A 21,165-nucleotide genomic window follows, 5' to 3' on the forward strand; every position below is an offset into this window, starting at 1 on the left:
TCCTACTACTCCGGCGGCTTTATTACCCTGCGAATACACAACATTTCGGGTTGTCACTTGGATGTTCTTAGAAACAGAAATGAGAAAAGAGCATTGCTGGGGCTGAAAACATAACTAAAGACGTTTTGCACATTCTTTTAAATTTTCATCATTTGATAGCCTTAAAGGGTAAGTCTATTTTTTCCACACAATTTTGAAAATGCAATTGAATAGATTTTAGACATTGGCAGCAGCTTTTTTCATTTCCTCCTATAGGAACAGTTTGTGTTTTCTGCTTAGCTTCATCGAGCCAAGGGTGTAACCTGTTTTGGACCATGGCCCCTTTATGGCTATACCAAATTCTCACTTTTCTTGCACATGCATGTGCACGAGGGCCGCTCCAGCATTTTTGCTGCCTTTGGCAAAAAATAAAAAGCCTACCTCTAATCCCCTACTATATTCCGAATTTACAGACTTTTCTTTAAAAAGCATCTACAAACTGATTAAAATATGCTGTGGTGGGCAATTTGGATGTCTGCCCACATAACAAACTACTATTCTACTCCCCTAGGGGCTGTGTCATCTGCTGTCTGAGGCAAGATTCTCATCTCACTTCATGGCAGTCACAGTCCTGGCAAAATACCTGGGGAAATCAGTTTTGAGTATCATGATACTATTCCAGATATCGTATAACGAGGGGGGCTGTGTGGGAGGCTGCTGCAGGACAGAGTAGGAGGAGGCTGTTGCAGGGCAGAGTAGGAGGAGGCTGCAGCAGGGCAGAGTAGGAGGAGGCTGCTGCAGAGCAGAGTAAGAGGAGGCTGCTGCAGGGCAGAGTAGGAGGAGGCTGCAGCAGGGCGGAGTAGGAGGAGGCTGCTGCAGAGCAGAGTAAGAGGAGGCTGCTGCAGGGCAGAGTAGGAGGAGGCTGCTGCAGGGCAGAGTAGGAGGAGGCTGCAGCAGGGCAGAGTAGGAGGAGGCTGCAGCAGGGCAGAGTAGGAGGAGGCTGCTGCAGGGCAGAGTAAGAGGAGGCTGCTGCAGGGCAGAGTAGGAGGAGGCTGCTGCAGGGCAGAGTAGGAGGAGGCTGCTGCAGGGCAGAGTAGGAGGAGGCTGCAGCAGGGCAGAGTAGGAGGAGGCTGCTGCAGGGCAGAGTAGGAGGAGACTGCTGCAGGGCAGAGTAGGAGGAGGCTGCTGCAGAGCAGAGTAAGAGGAGGCTGCTGCAGGGCAGAGTAGGAGGAGGCTGCTGCAGGGCAGAGTAGGGGGAGGCTGCAGCAGGGCAGAGTAGGAGGAGGCTGCAGCAGGGCAGAGTAGGAGGAGGCTGCTGCAGAGCAGAGTAAGAGGAGGCTGCTGCAGGGCAGAGTAGGAGGAGGCTGCTGCAGGGCAGAGTAGGAGGAGGCTGCTGCAGGGCAGAGTAGGAGGAGGCTGCAGCAGGGCAGAGTAGGAGGAGGCTGCTGCAGGGCAGAGTAGGAGGAGACTGCTGCAGGGCAGAGTAGGAGGAGGCTGCTGCAGAGCAGAGTAAGAGGAGGCTGCTGCAGGGCAGAGTAGGAGGAGGCTGCTGCAGGGCAGAGTAGGAGGAGACTGCTGCAGGGCAGAGTAGGAGGAGACTACTGCAAGACAGAGTAGGAGGAGGCTGCTGCAGAGCACAGTGGGAAGAGGCTGCTGGCCATTTTATTAGTGCCTGCGTTGTGACCAATGCATATTCCTTATACTTGAGTCCATTTGTTTTCCCAGTCCTTTGTGGTAAAATAAGATGTGTCGGTGTATATTTGGGTCTGCTTATACTCAAGTATATACAGTACTTTACTTTTTCACTGTATCCAGAATCCTCTTACTTAGAGTAGAAGGGAGGGACAATGAAGTGATATCAAACAACAGTGCACCTAAGTGCTCCAAGTCCAGTTACAATCCTGGAATATAAATGCATTTTCATGGTTCTGCTGCTGCTACAAGACACACAAAGTTATGATCACACAACTCTCCAGGGCTAATACTCTCTTTAAAGAAACAGTTCATAAAAAAAGAAGAAACAGAAGGCAAAGAGTATTAGAAGCTTCATGTGGGGTGATAGCTATAATGTAGGAAAAGGGGAGTGGACCTTTCACCAATCCCTCACAGCACCATAGTCATTACAGTGGTACACGGTACACAACAGTGGTCGTATACCATCTTGTAGGTCAGAAAGGAAGGTAAAACATTATTTTAATCTCTAGAAATGACACAATAGACTTCTTGATCACAGTCAGACCCTCAGCAGGAACAGGAGGGTGGTCTTGGGTTACAAGAAAAAAATATAACATACCATAAGTTATTTTTAGGTTTTCAGTGAGTATAAGAGTAAATGATTAGATTATATAAGGATAAAACTGAAAAACATTTTAACAAAATATGACGGTTGAGTAAAATGCTCATTTTGAAGATATATTTTGAAAAATTGCAGAAAAAGACTATTGAAAAGGAATATCTATCTCTTACTTTGATTTTCATACTTGCCCCACTAATATTTCAACATGATCTTCACCATTGTCATGGATAAAGATAGCATTCCAGACATTTTACTGAAATAGAAAGACATTCTCGAAACGCAAAACTAAAGCCACAGTCTGTCAACTATCTCTATATCCGTCACTTCATCTAGCGGGAAGAAGCCGAGTTTTTGTTAAGAAGCAATTTTCTATTTGAACGAGAAAGAAAATGTGAGTTAAGATATCACAAAAATACATGCTGTACCGTATTCTGCAAATTACACTTGTAGTTTACAAAGATTTATGGTGCTTTAATCCCCACAAAAGAAAATCAGAAGGACCTTTTTCTGTACCTTAGATCTGTCCGGTATATAAGGAATGACTAAAAGGTTGGGTACGAATTCCATTCATTTCAGCAACACAGGGCTCAAACAAAAAACTTTTTCTCTATGTTGTAGGTCATTGGCACAAGCCATATTTTTTCTAAGATTTGGACAATTTGGCCACCTTAAAAAATATTTATCTGAACCTATGATTGACCAACGTTGGAAGGTATATTTTTGGAAGTCTTCCAGAAAATGTTGACACTAACTAGAGGCTGTAAGGCCTCCTTCATAGGGCCGTGTGCTCGCCCGGAAACGGATCCATTGTAAGCACAGGGCCAGGAGAAGGGGTGAACTTGTCACTCCTCCTCCCTCCATAGGCAGAAGAACCCAACACGGTCACAATGTAGTGGTGCACCATGTGCTCACCGTGCCATGACCGGGAGCCATTGCAATCTATGGGTGCCGTGATCTGATCACAAATCATGCAATAAGATCATGGTCCTCAATGCAGATGTGTAAATGTACCCTTAAATAGGTTTCTGAGGTGTACATATGTTCTCACTGAAGTCTTGACAGTTTTGATAAATTTCTCATGTAACAGCTCCAAAATGATCCTCATGTATCTAATTGTTTTCATAGATTATACTATTTTGGCTATTAGCTAGAAGGAGAATCAATTGGCCAGATATTTTTTATTGTTGTGATTTGTGTCATAGCCTCCATTATTACAACAAATACTAACTGAAGGAGACCTCGATCTTGGTTCAAACTGTGTATAAGTACTATTTTATTAGTATCGATAAACATATTAACTCCAAACTTAACTGTGAAAACGGTCTAGAGCAGTGGTTCTCAACCTTTCTAATGCTGTGACCCCGCCATACAGTTCCTCATGTTGCGGTGACCCCAAACCATGTACAAGAATATGGTATTTGTGCCAAAAAATGCAATAAAATCGTGGCTCCGATGGCTTTAGGCGACCCCCTTGTTTTGGTCGTTCGACCCCCGCCGGGGTCGCGACCCACAGGTTGAGAACCACTGGTCTAGAGCTAAATATTGCGAGCAACTTTTAGCTTTCCCCGACTTTCCAACTTTTACCTTTGTCACTCCTGACATGACCACTTATTTTTGGATGGGTGGTGTCCATTTTTTGTGATGGCTCTCACATGGTCATCTTCATGGCAGTTGTTTTCACGACCATGAAGAGTAACCCTAGCTGCAAAAAATAGAGCAGGTCCAATTCCTGTCAGTCTCTTTCTATTGTCATCAAAACTTCACTGGATACTACCTGATGATAACAAAAGGGAAGCAAACGGTCTACTTGTGGCCTGAGGAACTTCATGTGCAGGTAGTTTTATTCTCTACTTTCTGTTCCTAATGGCAAAGATGAAATATTGTCTGGGCAGACCAGATATAATATAAGAAGACTGTCACCAAAGACCCAGGAATCCTGGATTCAGCAGTTGTAGACACGTGGTAGAAATAAGAGAACTTAGGAGACAACCCTACACAAGCCCACACAACCCTACACAATGGGACAGATTTATTGTGCCAAGCGCAGAAGATTGTTTTCATGAATATGTTTATGTTCTCTTGTAAGTCAATGTACAAAAATCAATAGGTAGAGCTAGATAGTCTCTTTTCTTCTAGGACATATGTTTTTATGATGTACAGTACTATATGTAAAAAGCGTAACAATAGTGTGAAGCATGACGAGCAGCATGGCGACCTCAATAAAAATGAGGAATTAGGGTAAAGCCACAGTAGATATTTGTCAGATATAGGAAATAAACCTAGACACATAGGCAACTAATCTTAGGCACAGAGGAACATTGACTACCTGCCAGGGCCAGTTTCAAGTTTCAGTAGGCCCCTGGGCGACAGCTCCTCATTGGGCCCCTTAGCAGTGCAACCCTGTGGTGGCATTAAAAATTCAGAAACCAAAAGAGACTCCTGTTATATACAGCCCCCGCATGTTTATTTTAAATACAGACCCCTCATGTTTATTTTATATACAGACCCTTCATGGTTATTTTATATACAGCCCCCTCATGTTTATTTTATATACAGACCCCTAATGGTTATTTTATACACAAACCCCCTTATGGTTATTTTATATAAAGGCCCCTTTAGCCCCAGTGGATTCATTAGATACAGCTCCCCCTCACTTCCATGGATTCCATTTTTACAGCCTTATGTGGGCCCCCCAGCAGCTTTGGGCCCTGGCACTTGCCCAGGTATGCCCAGAGTTGGCGCCGGCCATGCAGCCTGCACCAAATCCAACTATCTGCTCATTATTCCACTGATTTCTGAACAGTGGGATATTCTTCTCTCTATAGGCTCTAGAGGCTACAATAAGGTACTGTCTGTGTTTTTATAGTGTTTAATGATGTGACTGGTTCACATCAGTCTTAATGAATTCCCCCACATTGTGTCTTGAGTAGTGATGAACTGGTCCAAACCTGGAGCCGAACCCTCATCAATAACACCTGTGATCAGGGCTGGCACCAAGGGTGCTAACAGTTTAAATATGACTCTTAGGCTTCATTCACACGGCCGTTGGGGGACGTATATATATGGCCGACGTATATATGTCATATATACTTCCTCCATAGGCCGGCAATGGGCGCTTGGCGCCATACATGTGCTGCACCGTACCGTTCCGTACCAGGGAAAATTTAGGACATGTCCTATCTTTCCGGAATACGGCGCCTTGCACCATGTTTCTCTGTGGAGAGGGGCTGGGGTGAGCAGCGCTCTCCAGGGTGCTGATGTGTGCCCACTATGCTTTGGTATGGCAGCCACACATTTGTCTAAATTTAGCCTTAAATGGTAACTTTGTCACTGAAGCAAGTATGGAGGATGCGGGTTGGCACTCCTTATACCACTTTATAAACCAACATTTTCAACCATTATGTACATTTTGCCCTAATGTATATTATTTAGGGATTATTACCTTATTTAGTTAGTAGTTTTATATCTGCATCCATCATCATTCTCCATGGTCAGTTGGGTCATGTGACCTCAAATGTCACACAGAACAACCTCCATGACTATATACTTCTCTTGGATTATTGAGGAGTTTGCAGGAAAGTTACATTATCTTCCATCAGATAGTAATAGCCTTATCTTTAACTTCCCATGTGAAATTTACTAATAAATTATAATCAGCTGCTGGGGTGGCATTCAGGAATACAACATATATCTGCTCCACACCTCACTCAGATGACTATACTAGTCTCTTGCTATTTGTAGTCCACCTGTCTCTTTTTTGCTTGCAGTGCATTCTAACCCTATCTTTGTTATTTGACTAATCTTGGATTTGACCCTTTTATTCTGACTTGTGACTGTCGAGTCATCTGTCTGTTTGTCCCTCTCTTTCTTCATCTGTCTTCTGTTCTGAGGCGCTGTTGTCCAGTTGTCCCTTTTGGGTTAGTATGGCAAAGGCAAATAGGCAGGGACAGGGTTCTATATAGAGAAAGAGAAATGTAGAAGCCACGAAAGTGTTTGATGAGGAGATTTTGAGAATCTTTTTTGAAGAGATATGAGACAGCAGGTAATATGATGAGTGGTGCAGTGGTGTTAAATTGCTTTAGTAGGGGTACTCCTTCGACTTTTCTTATTACTTTTTTACTTAATTACTACTTGTATCACTGTTTAAACACCTATGTATTTTTTTCCTTTATTGTGGCCTCTTTTTGTGGACCTCTTGTATAATATATCTTATTAAATGTCCATCCCTAAATGCCCTAAGTATGTGCTTATTTTGCATGATGTTAAACCCAATCACGTGTTAATATATATCTAGTTATAAAGGGTTAAAAAGTAATAATAACCGCACATACCGATTGTAGAAATCCTCTCGGTAGTAATCGTAATCAAACTCATAAGTGCTGTGGAAAGAAAACAAAGAACAATAATGATCTGGTGCCGAAAATAATTACATGCATTGATGTCTGCAGAGTGAACATTGCAATTTAGCTCCATACTGAAAGGCGTCATTTTCAGCCCATTTTCTGGAAGTGCACATACGATTAGTTAAGTATGGTAATTTCTCAGCCATCTACAATGTCACATCAAACTACTTTACCATTACGGCTATGGAACATTATCTAATGACAGACCTTTCAAGCAGCTTTGAAAAACTGTTTTGGGGAGAAGAAATGATTTGCATATTGTATCAATTGTGAGCTGTATATGAATATTAATAATGGTTGTGTTCTGCTCCTAGATGAATATGCATAAAGCTTTGCCCGTAACATTCACAAGAAAGTTTTACTTTTAACCTTTTGTGCCTTATTTCACTTTTGTGTCTTCTTCCCCTTCATTTAGTCTCATTACAGTATTAGTCATCATATCTAATATGATGACTAAATATAAAATGCTACACACTATATAATAAAGCAAACTTGTATGTAAACTCAGAGAAAACATGAACTACAAAAGAAGGCTTTGCTCTTTATGATATAAGCTTAAAGGGAACCTATCAGCACATCTTCCCCCTAAACTAAACGATCCAACCCTAAACTTCTACAGTAGTCTCCTCGGGTAGGGTAGGAAATGTCTTATACTGTAGAATTTCCTTTCTACTGTAGGCAAATATTGCTCTTCCTACCTCATTTTCACATGAGATGAGTCAAGTTTAGTGGTTACAGGGGTAGTGTCACTTCAGAAGCCCAGATCTTTTTTTTTATATAGCCCCTAGAAACATGCTTTTTATTAAAGGGGTTCTCCAGCCATTAAAATTGTCCCTAATAAACTTCTTTTTAAGTTTGTAAAATGGTTCATTTAAACCAATTCACAAATATTAGCCATTCTTTTGATATAAAACCATTTATATTACTTTTCTTCATAGATCCCCCCATGACGACTAATAATTCACTATGTGCTGCGGGGCCACTCGTTCACCTGCATTTACTATGAACGCGCCCGATGCGGCACATAGCAGGGTGTGCATGCGCTCTGTGTACATGCTCGCCCTCCAATATGCCCGCTCTCTTGCCCGCAGTCCTCGCTCTTCTCCACCATCTCATCCAGCAATGTGCATAATGGACACGGTAGCTTATGGGAAACACACAAAGGCTTAAAGTCCGGAGGAGGCGCATTGTGGCCTGTGCATTACGGAGGACAAAAGGTGATAATAAAAGATAAAGGAAAGGACAGGGAAGGTTTTAAATCACCTAATTGTATAGATATGTCTAAACTATTGAAAATCATTTTTTTTAGATCTGTGGCTGGAGAACTCCATTAAAGATAAGGATCTAATTACAAATCACATTATGGTTTTGTGAACTGAACCGGAGATACAGACAGCTAAAGAAATAGTTGGAAATGCGACCTGCAGATAAAAATCCAGCAAATTTGTAGCAACTATAGAACATAAGATATAGGGGCACATTTACTTACCTGTCCGTGGAGTTCACCGAAAGTGCACTGTCCAGCAATAGCGCACTGTGCCGCGATTCACAAAGATCGTGCACCCGATATCCTGCATGTGTCGCTTCCCCGCTCAGGTCCCACAGAGTTCACCTTCTTCTTCCTGGTGCATGTAAGTGCATTGTCTCGCGACACAATTTCAAAGTTAAATCCCGCACTTAGTCCGAATCCGTTGGATCATGCGACGGCACGCTCCCCGATTTCTGCCACATGAAAGCCGGCGCAGCAGCGCCACAATCTGATCGCGCGCGACACAATCCCAGCGCACACCCCTGTTAAATCCCTGTCCGAGCCGTGCAAATCCTGAAAACCGAGAGCAGTCCGACAAAAGTTTGATCTATGACCCTTAGTAAATAAGCCCCATTGACTCCTGAATTGAAGCTCCCCATGCAACCACTAAACTTGACTTACAAGTTTGACATGGGAAGAGTTATATTTGCCTGACTTTTTGGGAGAGTTTTTAATATATATTATATATATGTGTGTATTAAAATTCCAAAGACAAATTACTGTTTGAAGGTTGATATTGGAGTTTGTTGATTGGTGACTCTGGTTCACTGACTCTCTAAATCACTGATTCTATTACAGTGAAAACTTCTCAGATATAAATTTTGTTTTATTTTATAGTAAATCAATTTTTTCACAGCAAAATGTTAATCTTTGAAAAACATAGATAAAGCAGAGGCTGATAGATGGTTTGTTCTCTTTTGAAACATGTCTAGAATCAAGTGTATTAGGCTGGGTTCACACTTTTTAGTATAGGCTCAGTATATACACCCGGAAAGCTCCCGATATCCTGTGAAAAAGACAGGAAGGAAAGACACAGCAACCTACGTCTTTCCATCTTGCTCCCTCCTGCTGAGTGACATTTAGTGGAGGCAATAGAAGCCTATGGGAAGGGGATGCAATGCAAAACCCCAGCTGCTGGGCGGATATGTCTTTCATCAGGCGGGAGGACACCGGTGATGTCACTGTCCATATAAGGAAAAACCATGAGCAACAGCCAATCACTGGCTGCTGCCATTGTTCACTCCTCCCCCACATTCAAAGGGGGAAGAGGGGGGGTTTAGTGAGCGACATATTCCACTGTATAAGCATACAATGAGATACGTCTGTGCCATATATTGTAGGGACTATGGGGCTGATTTACTTAGGGTCCCGTGGCCACATTTTCATTGGGTTTCCCGACTTAACGGGGATTGCGCCGGGGATTGTGTCGCACACAATCGTTTTGTGTCGTAATCGCGCCGGCTCTTACATGACACAAATCAGGGGCCGGGCCGTCGGACGATCCGACGGATTCGGACTACGCGCTAGATTTAACGATTCAATTTGTGTCGCAAGCCATGCTCTTACATACACCGAGAGGAAAAGGGTGAATTCTGGCGGACCTGAGCGGGGAAGCGACACATGCAGGAAATTGGGAGCACAATCTTCATGAATTGTGGCAGATGGGCAGACATTCCGGATCGGGGATCGCGCATGGACCAGGTAAGTAAATGTGCCCCTATGTATCCTATATACCAGGAGTGGAGAGTCATAAATCTGTCTTTACACAGCATTGTACAAGCAGTGGTTCTGTGCTCAAGCCACTATTTGTGGCAGGAAAAAGGCCACAAAAAAAAAAATTCACAAAATAACGGTTGCGATTTTCTTTGCCTATTTTGACGCCAAAAAAGCAAGAACATCCCACGGTCAATGTCCCCCAAGTGTTCTTGATGTTTGACCATTGAAGGGTGTTGCTGGCATGATGCAATATGTCATTGCATTGATTTTGTTTTTATAAAATTGGGATCATATAACCATATTGAATAGAAATATATGTATGTAAGCTAGGAGTGGCTATATACTTCTAAAATTGTGAGGTGCACCAATTATGACAGATGGGGAGTCAGTTTTGCTGATGAGATACATATATGGAAAAGGTATTTCGATGGTTACATTAATCTTTGGTTAACCAGTAGAGGACTGGGTTGCGATTTTTCAGTACATACATTGATATTTGAGAGTGATAACATGTTTTCATTTGGTTGTTCAAGTATTATCACAGAGGGGCAGATTTATCAAGCAGTCTGAAAGTCAGAATATTTCCAGTTGCCCATGGCAACCAATCACAGCTCAGCTTTCATTTCACCAGTGCTCATGAATATTTTAAAGGGGAGCTGTGATTGGTTGCCATGGGCAATTGGAAATATTCTGACTTTTAGACTGCTTGATAAATCTGCTCCAGAATGTCTTTGTTAATACATAATGATTTGTTTTATGTCATTTTCATTTTGTTTTTTCTTTTTTAAAAGAAAAAAAAAAAAATAATATATATATATATATATATATATATATATATATATATATATATATATATGGACATAACCAGATGCCTGCCTTGAACTGAGGGAAAAGTAGGCCGGGGTTAAATAAGGTGGGGCTATTGGGGCCAGGAGGGGTTTACTGTAGGGAAGTGAGGTCAGTGTGGGAGGGTCGTCTCAGATAAAAGAGAGGGGCTCACCTTTCAGCTTCCTCTTTGGACGTCGGCGCTGATGAAGAGATGCCCGCCCGCCCTTAGTGGTGAAGAACTTTGTCACGCAGCCGCAGGATAATGCACATAACCAAAAAGGGGAAATGGAGGATGATGATTCTTGTAGCCGGCCCACCCGAGGTGGGTACAGGTGGTCATGGTTATCTGCGACATATTTGTCAGCTCCCGAGCTGGCGCAGTGTGCCAGGGGTAAGCAGGTAGAAGTTAGAATTAGTATTGCGAGTCACTTCTCTTAGGCCTTGTCAATTCAGTCTGTTAATGCACTTTATTTGTTATTGTTAATAAAGTTAATATATACTGTTTTATATGTTTATATGCTTGTTAATAAACAGGCTGCTGTGGCCTTATTTATCCATTGTCACGCAGTTGTCCGTATCCATTTCTTCAAGGGAAGTGGGAGGTGGGGAATGGTGGGATTAGGTTAAGGAGGCATGTGTTTTATCCAATAGGTCAGTGGTAGCAGCCATAGTAGCTGCTTTGGGACCCACAGTGTCAGGGGGCCCCATCATCCAACCCAACACACTAAAGAATCTAAGTTGTCAGATTTTTCAGACCCCTTATTAATCTAGTTCTTGAGTATCCTTTATAGATTTAAATAGGTATGTATCTGCTATGGGGGAGAGATAAAAAGAAAAAGATGGTCTCTTAAAAATTGGTAGTAGGTAGAGGGAAGAATGAGGATAACCCTTATAGATACTTGACCAGGATGCTGAGATAGTACTGATTCTGTCCTTGCTAGTCTGAACATTGGTACGTTCCGTTCCTGGCAGCCCTGACTGATTTTCACCACACCCATCTGTCTCCTGCAAACTCTGCTCTTGTTCGCTAACAGTTAACATTTAACATTCATGCCATGTCTTTGGTCAGAGGACAGATCCAATCATCTTCAGGCATCTTATATAAGTTTTGTGATCCTTTGTGGATCTCTGCCTGTTATAGAATTGCACTTGGCTAGCTGTGTTTATTCTGTATTCTGCTAGGCAGTGGTCTCCCTCTTATTCCATACAGTACAGATATTGTGCTCCTTATGTGAGTTTATGTAGCATTTATCACATATATTGCTTGTTGGATGCATTCTAATATTGATTACGTATAAGTTAATCTTGTTTAAGACTATTTTTGAATGTTGCCCAGCTCTCTATTTTTTGTGTTACACACCTCTGGATTTTAATCATGTTGTAATGCATATCAATTAAATATTTCAGTTTTACTCTTTAAGTGATGGTGTTTCATTTGTTTTTCGTTAGTGTATCTTTTTGCCTAGAGTAATTTTATACTGCATTGTGTTCTTGATTCAGACCCAAAATTTCTTGTCTTTGTCTCTGTGTTTGCACTTGACTTTGGATAAGTAAGGTAATTAGGCAGGGACAGCTGGAAAAGGGGAGTTTAGTCTAAGGGCCCGCTGATTTTGTCTGTCCATTCCATGACCCTTAATATAACAGGGTTTAAAATTATGCTAGAAGGCAATGTCCTGTAGGCTGTCATATAATGAAACTGTACTTAATACTTCTCGCTCTCCCACCACAGTTCCTAATTTCTGTAATCCCCACTACTTTCTGCTTCCTGTGTGCCTCCTGACATTGCAGGGACCCCAATAAGAGGTCGCTAGGCCACAGTAGCAATGACTGAACCCTTTCACAGAATAATTAATAAAACAGTATCCCCATGTAACGAAGCTCACATACACGTGTATCTATAGGATATACTGCACTTAGTATCTAAATATCTAACACAAAAAAGGTGTTGTGAAAAAATTGCCCGAGCCCGTGACATCCATGTTCTACTGTGAGACTTGAGAGACGAGAAATTCAGAATATATGGAGGACTCAACTTTCTTTAACATTTTTATCTTGTCAATTTACCTCAGGAGTGTTTACTTTCCCATGGATGTTAATTTCACCTGTGACTGGAGATGAGATCCAAGGTCTATTTTATGTAAATAATCTAGTAAAATGTTTTCAGCTGCTGTGCGTGACTCAAAGTACATTTTCAAGGATTACAGAAGGCAAATCAATACAGCAGTGAGTAACCACTTATAGGGGGTATTATGTGTTTGACATGTTTTTCCATATAGATCAGGCAAGGCTTCTCTAAATTGGGGCATCTTAAAGAGCGCCCAATCAAGGTGGAAAAAAAATGTAAAGAAATTTAACTCTTAGGCAGGTTCGTCAAAAGCACTGAGTATACCTGGGCAAGTGGCGGGGCCCAGGTCTGCTGGGGGGCCCACATAAGGCTGCACATGAATACATGGCGGTGAGGAGGGCTTTATATAAAATATCTATGAGGGGACTGTTTGGGATGATAAACTATATATTTTAGGGTACAGTAGACTGTTTTAGTTTCTGTATGTTTAATGCTGCCACATGAGTTCACTACAAATGGGCCCACTGAGGCTCTGTCACCCTGGGGCCTAGTGAAACCTAGAGCCGCCCTTGCTCTGAGGCACACAATTCTTGGTTCAAACAAAGCAAAGTTTGCATACTGCTTTGGGCGGGACTAAGTGCCGCAATCAACCCTTCCTTCTCAACAGGAAATGATCAGCCAATTGGGGCAGGAATAGGACCTGCTCTATGATTTTTGGTGAAGCAGTTCAGTTCACTCAAGGTGGGGTGAGACAAGGTGCACTGATCGTACAGTGACCCTACACAATAGACCTCAATACAGGTCGTGAGATAGCTGCCGTTATAGCGACTAGCTCAAGGCCTTAATCTATTGTCGTGAGACCTTAGAAACAGAATATGGAGGGGAAGGCTTGACACGTTCTCCTTGAACACCTCTTCTGTCTCAAGGAGGGTCTCATTTCTTTTGGTCCAACTGCTGGAACCCCCACTGATGACTAGCGGGGGAGAACCTGATTCCTATATTTTAATAGAGTAATCGTGATCAAGGATGAGCACAACCTATTTCACTTCTTTAGCACTGATGGCGATTGGTTGGGTACAGAACGTTGGAGCGTTGGTCATAGATGCACCTTCATGCTCCATATGTGTTTGTAATTTGGGGACCCTACAAATCAGACATTTACTCACTTTCTTTGGCTCTGATCATCCTCCCTCCTTCCTAATCAGCTTTCTACTCTAAAATCTCTGCAGAATTCTATATTTGCAAGCAAGGGAGATGAAAGCTCACTTTAAATTTAGATTACATGTAAATTCTATGGAGAAGGTAGGGGGAGCAGAGAGTCACAGCAGCTAGGTCTCCACACACCAGTTCAGAGAAGGCAGAGATGAGAAATGATCAATAACTCTTACAAGATGCATAATGACCAGGAACAGGGATATTCCTCAGGGGTTTTCCACTTTAAATGCATTACAGCAAATAATTAATATTGACATATTAATTAATGACAAAATTTCGACATACTTTCCGCATTAATTCCATGTGGTTTTATAGATCTCTGCCTGTTGTCTGCTTGGTGTAATTTTATAGGACGCTTTTATATCTACTTTCTATAAATTACCAAAAAAGAAAGTATGACAAATAAGCGTAGGCCAGCTCGCCATCCGTCAAAGTCAATGACACAAAATATTTGAGAAGGCCAAGAAAGATGATGCGTGGCTATCGCAAAATATCAATTTTATTTCAATACAACATTAAAAAGATGAATAAAACAGTGTAAAGACAAACATATTTAACAATTGGTGAAATGTATAGACCACACAGAGGAATAAAAAACATGTAGGTCACCAGGTAACGCCCTTATGGGCTTCCGGCAGGTTATATGGTCAAATAAGGTGCAAACAATGTAAACAACAAATATGCAGCTAAATGCTGCTGTACAAAAATGCAAAGTGAGCAAACCAGAGACCAATACCATACCAATAAGTAGGACCCCACACGTAAGACCCCGACACGTGTTTCGCCGTCGCGCTTCTTCAAGGGAGTGAAGCGCGACGGCGAAACACGTGTCGGGGTCTTACGTGTGGGGTCCTACTTATTGGTATGGTATTGGTCTCTGGTTTGCTCACTTTGCATTTTTGTACAGCAGCATTTAGCTGCATATTTGTTGTTTACATTGTTTGCACCTTATTTGACCATATAACCTGCCGGAAGCCCATAAGGGCGTTACCTGGTGACCTACATGTTTTTTATTCCTCTGTGTGGTCTATACATTTCACCAATTGTTAAATATGTTTGTCTTTACACTGTTTTATTCATCTTTTTAATGTTGTATTGAAATAAAATTGATATTTTGCGATAGCCACGCATCATCTTTCTTGGCCTTCTCAAATATTTTGTGTCATCTACTTTCTATAGATAAACTATGGTCCCTGGTCATGTGATGTCAGGTGGAAGAATCACACAGCTTTGATAACACTGAGGGGCACATTTACTAAGAATCTAGGAAACTGCACTAGAAGTGCTCTGCCCGTGTATAATGCTGGGTGCGAGAGATTCATTAAGAACGTGAGGCAGAAATCCTGAATCTGCTGCTTCCCTGCACTGGCCCGACAGAGTTCACCAACTTTTTTGTGGTGCATCTTTAACATAGGGTGTGTGACAGACTATAAATCGGACGCACGGTCCGACTGAGCACTGGAATGTCCCCTTATTTGTGTTTCATGGAGGCTCCTAGTAGAAGATCTCAGGATAGGAGGATCGAAAGTGGCTACTGGGGCGTGAAGAAGTTGTGCCATGTAGCTTCAGCTCCGGCTACTCCACACCCCAGTAACCTCTTTCACTAATTTGCATATTAGGGCAATAAAAGATTTACAAACTTATTGAACAGTGAAAGATTAGCCCTAAAAAAGGCTCTAAAGGTAAACATTAGAGGAACCTGCCACTGGATCTACCTTAATAGGTAAATCCGAGATGGTCGGTTTCCTTTAATTATTTGCTGAAATGTTGTTAAAGTAGACAAGCCCTTACATCTAAAAAAAACCAAGGCCATTACGTTGTATGCCTTTAATCAGTAAATTATTTCATTATTATCAATTATCAGCTGTATAGTCATGATTTCTTTTTTGTATATTTGTGTCATAATCGAACAAACCCACCGTATTACATTCTGTATTCAGAAACAAATAATTACACATTTTAAATGACTATAATTGAGTGCGCCCTGTGGGTTATTACATGATTAAATTGTCATTGCTTTATTATGAGAACAGAGGAGGGCAGAATAGTATCAAAGTAAGCTGAATGTGACGCTATAGAAAGGGATGAAAGGTAACACATAGCCGTAATTAACCTGGAAATCCAGCTGTGTGTATGGGTTTCATTTCTATGTATCCCCATGGGTCTGATCCACGTCTGGCCACGCTTCTGCGTTTTATTATATTGTTTTTATCCAATTTTACTTCCAGCCCATATAATGATCTTATGCTTTTTCATTGATTTAAATGGATTAAACAACAAAAGTTCTTAGTTGTCAAACAGAGCACAGAACAGAGTTCTTTATAATCATCTTCATCTAAGTTTACTCTATGCTTTCAGCATCCACGTTTGCATCTAGATAGGATAATGAATTTTGCCTCCATATGGGAATAAGGGTACAGGCAGTCCCCAGGTTACATACAAGATAGGGTCTGTAGGTTTGTTCTTAAGTTGAATTTGTATGTAAGTTGGAACTGTATATTTTATCTTTGTGAACCCAGCCAGAACTTTTTTGGTCTCTGTGACAATTGGATTTTAAAAATGTTGGGTTGTCATAAGAATCAATATTAACACTAAAGCTTCATTGCAGACACCTGTGATAACTGTTATAGCTGATTATTGTAGCCTAGGACTAAAGTACAATAAATTACCAATATCCAGTGGTCCGTTTGTAACTAGGGATCGTATGTAAGTTGAGTGTTCTTAAGTAGGGGACCGCCTGTAATGTAAATAATATGTTATAGTTAGGAGTAGGGTTGCCAAGTACAGATTTTGCATTGGGATCCAACAGCGTCACATCTGATGGCCACAGTTCCATTGCAACGAAGGACCGGCAATACTGTGATGCTCAGCTCATCAGTCATTGATGATCCTTAACCAATCCTAAAGATGTAGTAGAAATACAGCAGCTTTGTAGAAACTACTTATGTAGAACTTTACTCTATGGGATCGATCCCCACACCATTACAGGGCAGCTGCCCACACATTGTTGTACTCCCGAGGTAATTTACCCATCTGTTCTAAGATATCCTAGCAACTTTAATAATGGCTTAAATGTTTTTATTTCAGAAATGAATGGTGAAGTTGATAATAGAAAACTTTGTGATCAACTAAGCTGAACTAAAGCAGCTTCTCTGTAGCTTTATTCTGATTCTTTCTCCTGTAGCGAGCAGCATACCGGAAAGCCTTCTGAAGCCTATCTCAGACAGATAAGCAAGCTCTTTCCATACCTAGAGAATATTTCCTTCAACAATTAATCTCTATGGAGACATAAGACTATCTAGGGACGCTGTGTAAAGAGTTAAGTCATTAGAAACATTATTGGGCTCCTTTATCTCTCAGTTGTCAGTGGATACAGAACAGAAAGCTGATTGACACAAACTGCTTGAAACTAAGGGAGAAAGGCAGGGGAAATCAGTCCCCTGTAGCTCCAAACCATACAATGGGTAGTCTTCATTCCACAATGTTTAGCATTTAACTAATAGACGCAACCTATACAACATGTAGTTCTCTCCTTTGCATATAACACATATGTAATAATCGACTAATTTTGTGATTTATACACTTACAGTCTAATGGAAGTCTCACATAATTTTGAGGACACAAGTTGCAGTTTTAGCAGACCCCATGACATAGGAACAAACTGAAATTAAAGTCAGAATGTGTAAGTCGAAAGCTACTTCATTCCCTTTCCAGTTTTTGAGTTGACCTTTAAAATAGATTTATGGAGCTGTCAGGCACAGTTATAAATATGAGAAGTTTATAGATGAGCGCCAGAATTTTTCTCTCTCCTTCCATCGCATTTTTACTGCCTGAATATTGAACTTGGACACTGGGACATAACCTTTTTTTACAAGCTCCGCAATGACAGCACATCACCATATTTCAACGTATCGCACTTCTTAGATAACCATTTGACTTGTTCTCATTCTTAGTCTTATGTAAACCAAACAAAATCAATGTTTTACATCAAGCTCCGTCATGCAAAGGATACCCCTCCCATATATCAATAACCTATTAACTGCATGCTCCCGGGATCGTGCCCAAGGCATCTAATAGACCATCATGCAATTGTAGTCAAGTCTGAAAAAAATTCTCTCCGGATGACTTTGCTGACAGGCACCTGTGACTCCGTGATTGAGTATATAGAATAAGACAAAATGGCATTCATCCTAAGCCTTACCCTTGAGCTCTCATCCATCATGATCACATGAGATTGCTCAATCCAAATTACATCTGCACTCAAGAACTCAAGTAGAAAAACTGGAAAGTAATAAAAGCTGTCGATATGTTTCGCTCACATTTATAACATGGACAGTAATATGTAATGTGGTGAATATGTAACCATAGAAATATATCCCAAGGTCTGACCGGCATTAAGCGTCTTTATAGATAATGATGCTGGTGTGTAGCAATCAAAACACTCACAACGCAGTACAAACTGTATCATAGGAAGAATGGGTTACAAGTGCCTCTTGTATCAACAAGAGCTTTCGGGTCATACACAAGATAATAACTGAACAAAAAATTACAGATATAACCAAGTTTTATTGAACATCTATTGACATAAGTAGTCAGTTGCAGCTAAAGTTCGGCATTTCCAAGTTATTCGAAAGTCCTTGAACAGCAAAAGCTCTTCATTCCCATAGCTAGGCTCTCCGGGACACTTGTTGACCCCACTAGCTAGGTGTAAGCAGTCAGTGACCTCTGTGGACACAGGTGGAAGAACGATCTTCTCTGTAGAATGTCTCTGCTCTCCTTCCTCTGACCGCTAATGTCACTGGCTGACTGCAGACTAGCTTTTGTTGTGTGATACAAGATTCAAGTTGAATGCGACCCCCCCCCCATGGCTCTGACTCCCATTTCGTAGTAAAGGACTACACGTCACTCCACTGGGTGTGCAAGAGGGTTCTCAAGTAGGATACCAGTCCGTTAAGTATAATAATAATAAAAAAAACACGTGGCACTCCATTTGATGATGCAAAAACACAGAATTTTACTGGTGTACAAAGTATGACAATCCAAATCCATGTAACGTTTTGGTCTTTACTATAGACCTTCTTCAGACACGGATTGCAAGGTGTGGAAGAGGATGATGATGAGCCGCTGTGCGCCGAGAGGCAGTAAAAAAGGCAGCAAGTACTGCTGAGGAGAAACTGACTCCCAGTTCATGCATTGCTTTAGTAGTTTGAGTTTTAGGCCCTGCTCCCAACTGGAAGTTCCAGGGGGTCTCAGGACCAGTTTCATCCAGTTTGTGGCCTCATCGTAGAGGCGGTGTCATTTTCATGACAAAGACTACACTTCTGTGTTTTTTTTTCCCTAATCCAAGTCCAGTCATTGGATAAATCAGGTTTCATGACCCACTGGAACTGCTACTTAGGTTCAGAGTCTGTAACTGGCCAGACGCAGGACCCAGGAGCTGGATCGGGGTAAGTATATGTCTTCAAATTGATGGAAAACCCCTTAAAGACCTGCACCAATAAACTCTAGAGTCAGTAATATTTTACAGTTTAGGTGATGTCTGTATGGTTTCTGTTATTTTCTGCTTTCTTGGTTTTACTTCTGCAGTACATGTGCAGATTGAGCTGTAAGCGGGGAGCACAGTGGGCACTTTCTGTGAACCGTCTCTCTTAATCTATCCTCTCTATCTTCCTAGATTCTCACCTGGGGTACATGAAATATATCATTAGAATATACTTGTACTGCTTTCATACTTATGCTAATTTACAATATCCAATTGTTTGATTAGCGATTTGGAAATGATTTGTTGTAATTTATATTTTGTTATGTTAGGGGTCTCTTAGTTTATAAACACCATAAAGCAGCCCACTGCTATTCTTCCATACTGATAAGACTAATGGAAGAGAAGTATCTTTAGAAATATGCAGAAGGCTCTGGCTACAGATGTTTGTGGAGGTCTCAGCAGTAGGCCAGCAAGAGCTGGAGGAAAGGCGGAAAGCAGCATCAGAAGGTTTTCAGAGTGTGTTTGTTGTCTGTTACTATAGATCTCTAGCTGCATCAACCTGGAATGCACAGATCTTCAATGGGGCAATATACACCCACCAGCGGGACTTTTTTATCAAGACTCTTTTTAACTTGTATATCAGTTTATGTTAAATGCTTTAAGTAAATAAACAAATCACATTGTCCAATCATTAAATAGCAGAGTATAATGTTTACATGCTGGGTTTTGCACAATAAGTAATTAATATCAGATTGCTGGTGGTCGGACAAGTGTTGCTCCGTTTTCTTTATAGAGATCAGTCCAATAACTGTACCTTATCTTGTATAGAAGTATGCTGATACCATTGAAAACGTCAATAGTCATGTGTGAATTATTGGGGATCGTAAAGCGAAAATGTGGTATGGAAAGTTCATCATTATCATTAAAGTGGTAAATTCAATTAATAATGTTACAGAAATAACACAGTATAGTAGCACCCCATGTTTAAAATATACAGCAATGTGGATCGGCATCTAATGAGCTGAGTGTTGGTGGACGCACATGCTCAGTCACTGCCCAGAGTCAGGTCTCTATAAAGGATCCTCTATTCACTACAGAATAGTCAAAAGAAATACAGCAGACAGAAGGTCCTTGAAAAGGGACCTGGATATAAAAATTGAGCATGTTTGTCCAACAAGAGGCTTTCCAGAAATTCTGAAAAACTCCACGTGATGCTCATGCTGGCTGGAAGTGCTGAGGAGGTCACAGGAACTGCTTTGGCCATTCAGTGACCACCATGAGCAATAGGAGGTCACTGCATCTTACACCACCAGTAACGCCCTGTTATCTGATGAAGGATATCTGATGAAGGATCAAAAAATATACAAAAAAGGATCAAATAGCGATCCTGGAAACTACAGACCCGTAAGTCTAACTGCTGTGGTGGGGAAAATATTTGAGGGGTTTATTAGAGATGCTATCCTGGAGTATCTCACTGTGCACAACCTTATAACCCAGCGTCAGCATGGGTTTATGAGAGATCGGTCCTGTCAGACTAATCTGATTGGTTTCTACGAGGAGGTAAGTTCAAGACTGGATCTGGGGGACGCTGTGGATGTTGTATATCTGGACTTCTCAAAGGCATTTGACACCGTGCCACATAAAAGGTTGGTATATAAAATGAGACTGCTGGGAATAGGAGAAAATCTGTGTATCTGGGTAAGTAATTGGCTTAGTGATAGAAAACAGAGGGTGGTCATTAATGGCACATTCTCAGATTGGGTTGATGTTACCAGTGGAGTGCCACAGGGGTCAGTATTGGGGCCACTTCTTTTTAATATTTTTATTAATGACCTTGTAGTGGGTTTACACAGTCAAGTTTCAATATTTGCA

At 41.4% G+C, this 21,165-nt stretch overlaps 1 protein-coding gene across 5 annotated transcripts in view; it reads right to left on the minus strand.

The window, feature by feature from the left end:
* The window catches only part of RALYL (RALY RNA binding protein like), a 423,906-nt gene that overhangs the window by 45,290 nt on the left and 357,451 nt on the right, over positions 1-21,165 (minus strand). For 4 of the 5 annotated variants that reach the window (XM_072151625.1, XM_072151626.1, XM_072151627.1 and 1 more), the window contains one exon: positions 6,607-6,654. The exons of the other annotated variant lie outside the window; for it this stretch is intronic. In XM_072151625.1, coding sequence (XP_072007726.1) covers positions 6,607-6,654 — 48 coding nt within the window. The remainder of the gene's footprint in view (positions 1-6,606; positions 6,655-21,165) is intronic. 5 annotated transcript variants of the gene reach the window in all.

Source organism: Engystomops pustulosus, chromosome 5 (genome assembly GCF_040894005.1).
Source record: "Engystomops pustulosus chromosome 5, aEngPut4.maternal, whole genome shotgun sequence".
Lineage (NCBI taxonomy): Eukaryota > Metazoa > Chordata > Amphibia > Anura > Leptodactylidae > Engystomops > Engystomops pustulosus.